The sequence below is a fragment of the Triticum urartu genome, chromosome 5, assembly GCF_003073215.2.
Source record: "Triticum urartu cultivar G1812 chromosome 5, Tu2.1, whole genome shotgun sequence".
Lineage (NCBI taxonomy): Eukaryota > Viridiplantae > Streptophyta > Magnoliopsida > Poales > Poaceae > Triticum > Triticum urartu.
In genome coordinates, this window is record NC_053026.1 from 131347834 (window position 1) to 131355714 (window position 7881).

Consider the following 7881-nt stretch of genomic DNA (forward strand, 5'->3'; position numbering starts at 1 on the left):
ACTCTGCACAACCCAAAACTCAGGACCCTCTGCCAATCCTCGATAGAAGGAAAATCCACCTTAAACATATTGGCCTCAATACTGACAAGCTCCCACTGGAAGTCACCAGGAACTAATTCCTTGAGCCTCTGCACAATATGATCCTCAGATACGTCACCTCTGGTAACTTTGACAACCCTAGTGGTCATGTTCTGAACCTCCTCTGGGATCTCCCTCGCACTAGGAGACTCAAAGAACATCAACTCAGCGCAATAGACTCCATACATAGTGATAGTCGGCATCTGATCACGAAAAATTGGGCATTCCCCCGAAGCATGAGTTGGTTTGCCGCAGGTATCACAGAGCTCCGCCACACACTCAGTAATGAAGTGGCCCTTCTCGCCACAATGATAACATATCATCTTCTCTTTCTTACGCGCCCACTTGGACGCTCTATCTGAGTCAGACCTATCCACAGCCTCGACCGAACCCGTCGCTACAGTCTCAGTCTGAGGAATCTCTGCATTGGCCAGCGCCGTCACCACCTCCATAGCCTGACCAGACAGTTCAGGCGTCTGTCCGGGGTCGGTCCCCCCCCCCCCCCCCCCCGCGGAGGCCTAGGCTCAATGACAACAGGCGGAGGAGGCTGGCGATTACGGAACCGACCCCCTCGACCACCACGATAGCCACGGTATCCACCTCGCTGCCGATGGTTAGGGCCGGACGCCCTCTCAACAAAACCACCAGGCGGACCGTAGAAAGGTCTCTCAGCAGTGCCATCACTCTGCCAGGCATATCCGCGGCCAGCACGTGTCGACGAGGAGCCACGGTGCTGGCCATCACCATACACATCATATCCATCATCACCCCATTGTCTCCGGGGCGGACCATAATCACTTCCGGCACCAGCTGCAAGCTTCTGCACCGGCCCAGACCGCTTTTGCGGTGGCCTCGCGACGTAGTGAGGCGGTGCCGCCCGAGGTTGAAGGCCAGGCGTCGACGGCTGATTCCCAGGTAGCTGCGCCCGCGACCCTTGGACCGAACCACCCCGGCCTGCAGCAGCAATGGCAGCCGCGCCTGGCGCCGGTGGCCGAGTCCCGCCCCGACCCACGGCCGGCTGCACCACGGTAGCCACGCTCGGCGCCGGAGGCCTAGGTCCGCCCGACCCGCCGCAGGCTGCATCACCGGCACCTGCACCGGCGGCCGAGCCCCCATGTAGCCACCGCCGCATCCCAGAGCGCGCGGTGCCACTCCGTCACCCGCCGGCGGCCTAGGGCCTTGCACCACAAGGGCACCACGCCCGGCACCCGCAGCTGGCGGCGGTGCAGCCCCACCACGATCTGCCGCAACCGATGCAGTCAGTTTTTTGCCCGGCTGTGCCGCAGTCCCGCGGCCAGCCATAGCCCCGAGAGGACGGATTCGCCTCGCCCGTCCAGAACCGCACGCCGAGAAACCTCGTCTCCCGCGCCTAGGAACCCTAGTAGCAGGCGACGACGTACGAATAGGGGAGGGCACGATTGAGGACGTGCATGGGGTATCGCAACGAGGAGGGATAGGGTCCGGTTCAGCCTGGGCCACATACCCAGCTGACCCCGGCCCATCCACTCGCGGCCCGGACTCACATCGAGCCGGCCCAGCGCAGCCCAACATGAGATTCAAATGATGCGCCCACATCTCTGTTTGGATGACAAATTTCAGTTTTTTTTGTTTGCATGACAACTTTAGTGTAAACAATGTTAGCACAATGTTACTTCATGCCACACGTATATCACTTATCATTTAGAAGACATTTAGATTAGAGTAGTCACCTAACGATGGCGGATGGACGAAAAGCTCAAAGGCACGCGGGCCTTTCTTTTCTCTCATCCGTGGCGTGAGATCGAACGGCACGCTAATTACTTTTCACGTTGAGTGGAAATCTGAAAACGGACACGACGTGATGATTGTGTAGGAATTCTGTTATCACATTTGTCAACCCTCCAATGATGCGGCTTGCAACCGCGCGCGCCATCATTCCCCGCTGCCAATCTTTCCGTCCAGCAGGCCGGCACGGCATCGGCATCGGCATGCATGGTCCCATGATCGATCGGCCCAAGATCAAAAGCAAGCAAGCAGGCGAAAGCGGCATTACTACGAGCATCTGCAAGCGAGCATGGTGTGGAGGGGGGCAAGGGACAGACGGAGGAAGCAAAACCCAGCGGCATGCAGCAGCGCAGGGCATGATGTGATGCCCCTACATTACATGGATGGATTCTCTTTCTCTCTCTACGGAATTCTTATGATCGCTCTTTCCTCAGTGGAAGCCACACTGCCTCCTTCCAAAGCAAAGGTGACGACTTTTGGAGAGCTCTTGCATTGCATGGGCAAGCTGCTGCTGCATGCACTGCACTTGCGAGAAAGAGAGAAAGAAAGGTAGATCAAGAAAGTTTTACTTACTACTCCTACACTAGTGTGTGGTATGTTAGTTTTCTTCCTTTATTCCTTCTTTTATTTTACACTTCTTTTGTTAGCTTTCCTCTCTCTTTTTCCTCTCCCTTTGTAACGTAGCAGTACTTTTTATAGTAATGAAAATTTACCGTAGTACTACCATGTGGGCCTAAAAGAAAAAGATTGAACAAATGAGATCTCCCCGACCAGAGAAGCAGCTTCTTGCGCAGTACAAAATAGTGACTCAAGATTTAGCGTACATTCTAAGATTTGGAAGCTGCTTAAAATTTGTGGTTAAATGGCTAAAACTATTTCCTGAGATGATTATATGGGATCAGAAGCGTTGTTTCACCCCAAGTATATCTTTTCGAAAATGAATCCCGAATGTCCGAATTTTATGCGTGGCAACCAGAACGTTTTTCATGGCAACTTCAGTTAACGCAAGGTGGCAAGTTTAGTTTGGACACTTTTCTGGCAAAAAAAGGAACCGAGACAAAATTTGTTTGCGAACTAAACTTGCCACCTCGAGTCAACCGAAATTACCATGAAAAACGTCCGCGTTGCCATGCTTAAAATCCGAACGTTTGTAATTTAATGAGGTCCTATTTTTTTGGAGTTGTGTTCTTAGGGCTAAAAAGTTAGAAGAGACTTGGCGGTTAATTTGCAGAAAGCCGAACAAAAAAGATGGGGCACCTCGGCCGATCTGACTATCCACAAGACTCAGGCCGAGAAGAGGAGCATCGTCAAGGTTTTCTACAAAGTCTTTTATCACCACTTCTCCTCAAGCCAGTGACTCCGACTTCTTCATAGAATTGATGCACTGATTAATTAAGAAGTGCAAAATATCTTAGTATCAATGAAGTCCATTAGTACAATATATAGCGTAATCAAGGACTCGAATTGGTTTCCATAAAGCACCCAAATATATAACCTAGAACATGCGATGCAACATACACACATGAATGAAAAAAAAATCAAACAAGCAAGATGCTTGGAGCAAAACACAACAGTGCTCCTTAACTAAACAAGCATCGGCGCTGGTGCAAAGTGCAAACACACACACGCATACACGCACTTAGACGTTGATCTCTACTCTCGGCTCGAAGGAGAAGGCGGCCAGGAAGTCGATGATCTCTCCGTCGCCATTGATGCACCTGGGCAGCTCCTCCCATTGGTTGCTCCGCACGTCGCACATGAAGCAGCCGTTGACCTCGCCCGAGCTCACGCAGACCATGACGCGGTCGCCGTGCCCGACGCAGTTGATGTCGGCCCTCTTTCCGTAGAACCCGTGCGCCATGCCCGGCGGCATGGCGGCCACCTGCCTCCACGCGCCCTCCGCGAACTGCCACACCCGCAGGCTCGCCGTGTCCAGGTACTCCGACAGCACGACGGCGTACGAGGCGCCGTTGCATGCCACGACGTCGATGGAGTACTCGAAATGCACGGGGAGGATCCGGGGCAGCTCGGCAAACGTGCGGCTCGCCGTGTCGCAGGCGAGGACCGTGCCCGAGTGGCTCAGGAAGTAGACCACGGCGCCGCACTCGGACGGGACGACCGCCGAGGAATACTGCTTCAGCGAGCTGCGTTTCATGTTGGTGGCCACCACGTCGCCGGACTTGCTCAGAAAGTAGACCGTGTCGTCGCCACCATGCGTCGGCGCGTCCGTAGAAGAGGTCCCGGACCTCCGGGCGAGCGGCACGGGGCCCTCCCACGAGCCCTCGGACGAGTCGAACACCGCCATGGACAGGTCAGGGAGCTCGCCCGTGAAGAGCGCCACGCGGTAGGGGGAGCCGTACATGGCAATCGCGTGGAGCTGCGGCACGCCCTGGCCCTGGCCCTGCGGCGGCGTGGGGAGCGCGCGGGATGCGCCGGTGAGAGGGTTGGAGACGCAGAGCGCGCCCGTGGCCAGCACGCTGTAGAGGACGAGGCCGCCCGACGCGGCCACGGGCATGGACCCCGTTGGGGCGCGGCAGGCGTTCCAGGAGCGCCCGTCCGTGTCGAAGGCGACCACCGGGTGTGGTCGTTCGGAGAGCATGAGGAACCACGGGTCGCGGGGAGGGACGCGGGCGCAGGCGTCGAGGAATGTAGCGGATGCGGCGACCGCGCGCCACTCGCGGCAGACGGCGCGGAGGCGGAAGAAGCTGGCCGGCGGGAGGCGCGCGAGGACGCGCTCCAGCATGTCCTCGTGGATATCCCCAAGGCAGGGCCGTGAGCACCTGCGCTTCCCGCCGTTGGTCGCCGGCGCCATCGACATGTGCGCGCTCAGTTCCATTCGGCCACTGCATTGGAACACGTAGAGGGAAGTTAATTAGCAGTTTGGTTCAGATTCTAACAAGAAACATCAAGTAAAATTCTTCTCTTTGGCCCCTAGCAGCTACGAGACGGTTTAGTTCCAAGAGACAAACATGGGAGACAAAAGAATTTGGAGTCTGGGCCCAAAATCATGTAGTACTACCAAATTTTGGTTTGAAATCCCAAGACAAAACTTGGTTAGAAAGCTGCTGAAGTGCAGCGAAGCGAGCCAAGAATCAGAAGCTTGGTGCGTACCTCATGGTTGCTCCTGGCTCAGGTAGGGTGTGTTCTTGGAATCTTTGCCCTTGCGCCTCTTGAGTCTCCTCACCCTTTGTTACGTCTGGGGTGGCTTTACATCCGTGCGGAGGAGATGGATGGGAGGGGAGGACACCTTTTGTTTTCGTTGACATGCAAGGAGGAGAGCGATCCAGTGCCACTCCACTCTACTCCACTCCACTCTTTGAGTTGAGTGGACGCAAGGTGTGTGAAGGAGAGCGGAAGGCGTGGTGGAAGGAAGGGATGGAATTCAGTTGAGCCACCACCACCCTCCCCTATTTATACCCAGATTTGCTAGAGCTACGGATGGATTTTAACTACGTCTAGGATTCCTGATTTATTATAGGCCAGTGATAGGCGCCGATCGAATTTCGGCCGGTCGCACCACGCGCGTTCGAGTGATTTGTAGCCACTTGTTCCCTTATGCTTTCCCATTCCCCCACCGTTTCGCCTGGAAAATCATGGTGGTGTCCAGCGCGAGCAGATGCCAGCCAGCCATGGTTGCTACCACGCACCCTCCCGGCGAGCTTGCCATGTCCACGGCGGTCGACCCCCCGCATCGACGAGCTCCTCCTGCGCTGATCGTTGCCGATTGGAGCAGCTGACTGGTTCGGACCCCCTCACCCCGCCTCTTGCACCACCACCGTTGTAGGGCTCCCACAATGCGTGTCTTCCCGTCGACGGACCGTTGCTACTCCCGCGGGACTCGTTGTGATTCTCGGAAGAGAAAGGGTGAAGCAGCAAGTAGCAAGATGACATTAGGGCTTGGGGCCATAGTTTTTGTATTTTAATTTATGATAAAGGTAGAACTTTGGGCTATAGTTTTTACTAAAGGCTTCTCTCTTTGAACATAGCTTACGGTGGATAAACAAATTAATGTTGAGAAATTAACAGAAAAGCAAATAATCATGACGATATCTAAGACAATGATCATATATATAGGCATCACGTCTGAAACAAGTAGACTGACTTCTGCCTGCATCTACTACTATTACTTCACACATCAACCGCTATTCAGTATGCATCTAGAGTATTAAGTTCATAAAGAACGGAGTTCACACGAGAAATTTTATGATGGCTCCTCCTCCTTCCTCCTCTCTCCCCTCTCCCTCCTCCCCCTCCCTGTTTTCGCTCCGGTCCCCTGGTCCGACTCTCCCCGCTCCCCTCCCTCAGCCGTCGCCGGCTCTCTCCCTCGCCGCCCCTCCTCCCTCACCTCCTGGGCCTCCTCGCTGCTCGCTCGCTTCTGGATCTGGAGCTAGGAACAAGTTCTGGGCCTTGTCGTCGGACGAGGTGGATGAGGATCCCGATCTGGAGGTTGGTTCTCCCTCCCTCCCTCTGGCTTCTCTTCCGTCCGCTTCGCTGGCGGCGGAGTCGACGCCGTCTGGTAGAGTCTGGAAAGTTTGCTCCGGGCGGCCGCGGCCGTCCAGTGGTCTCTGGTGAGGTGGATGGCTCGGGCTGGCTCCTGGTGAGGCGCGGCCGGCGACGGAAGCGCTTCGGGACGCTCCCCTCGCCGGGCTGTGCGGTTTTTGGTGGTGTTTCTTCTCGGGCGGATGGCCCTGCTCGCTCCTCCTGCTCTCTGCCGTCCTCGCCGCTGGTGGTCTCGGTGGTGTCAGCGCTGCTGGCGGCGACGACGGTCGCCTCTCCTCCTTCTCCAACCCTAGATCTGTCTCCTGTGCGTGAGGCTCGTGGGCTCTCCGTACCGTTTCAGTTGGGCCTTCCTAGGCCATCTGCTCATGCTGGGCCGCCAGCGCTGTCGTCCTTTTCGGATTCCCCCTCTCCATTTTGGGCCCTGGGCCCAGCGCGGCCCTCGTGCCTTCCTCTTTGGCCAGCCCGGCCTGCGCCCCCCCTCCCGGCCTGGCTTGCTCTGGGTATTTATGGGTCTGAAAGGGTTCGCCCCCCATTTCTAGGGTTTCCTACATCTCACTCCGACCTGCGTCGCGTCCGCCTTCTCATCCCTACCTACCACAGATCTCCTCCCCCTCGACCTCTCTCCCTCCCTTTTGCGGCGGTGGTTGCCATGGATCGCTCCCGTGGGTCCTCTAGCGAGGCCGTGTCGGGCATGAAGCGACGGCGGGAGGACGCGGGCAATGGGGTGGCCGATCTGGAGCTCGAGGCGTCCCTCCGCTCTAAGCTTGAGGCCGAGCAGGCGGCTCAGAAGCAAGTGGCCTGTGAACGCGAGGCTTGGGCAGCGGCGCTGGCTGTGGCGGGCTCTAGATCTGATGCCCCCGGATCTGGCGGATCTGGGGTTGATCCATGGGAGGCCGCGGCGGCTGCTGGCGGCTCTGGTCCTGCGGCCCGTCCCCCTCCTCCTCCCCCGCAAGGTCCGTCCCCTGGCTCGCGGTGGCGGTCGCGGCTCTGGTCTGTCGTCGGGGTTTGGTGGGCGTTTGTTGTGTCGGGGGGGCGGGGGATCTGGCTCTCTCAGCTGTCGGCTCCCGGCGTCTGGCCCTAGTTCGTCCTCTGGCGCCTTGGGCGATGGGATCCTCCCTCCTCCTCCTCCTCCTCCTCCACCGGCCCGTCCATCTCCTCCGCCTCTTCAACCTCCAAACCCTAATCTTACATGCTTCGCCTGTCATCAACCTGGTCACTTCCAATCCCGCTGCTTCAACCCCCTGTTCTGCCTTATCTGTAGAGAGGACGCTCACCTGACCGTGAACTGCCAAAACCGTCGCAAATCTGCATCTTTTAAGCTCTTTGGTCAAGGTCTCCCGGGTTGCTCCTTCTTCGCGCTTGATAGTGATATTCCTCAGGTGGCAGTGGCTCCTGCGCTCTCCAACGCCGCGATCATCTCGATCAAAGACCACAAAATCACCACCCAAACTCTCTTGGACGAGCTCAAACTGAGGGACGGTGGGGGTTGGGATTGGCAGATCCGACAGTTGTCTGATTTCGATTTCGCTATGGTCTTCC

At 56.9% G+C, this 7881-nt stretch overlaps 1 protein-coding gene across 1 annotated transcript; it reads right to left on the reverse strand.

Moving 5' to 3' along the window:
• Window positions 1–3285: 3285 nt before the first annotated feature.
• LOC125555766 (F-box only protein 13-like) lies at window positions 3286–5598 on the reverse strand. The gene is made up of 2 exons (XM_048718621.1): window positions 4954–5598; window positions 3286–4685 (listed from the first exon to the last, which is right to left on the reverse strand). Exons 1-2 carry the CDS (start codon window positions 5106–5108, stop codon window positions 3482–3484), a joined length of 1359 nt encoding a protein of 452 aa, XP_048574578.1. The 5' UTR covers window positions 5109–5598; the 3' UTR covers window positions 3286–3481.
• Window positions 5599–7881: the final 2283 nt, after the last annotated feature.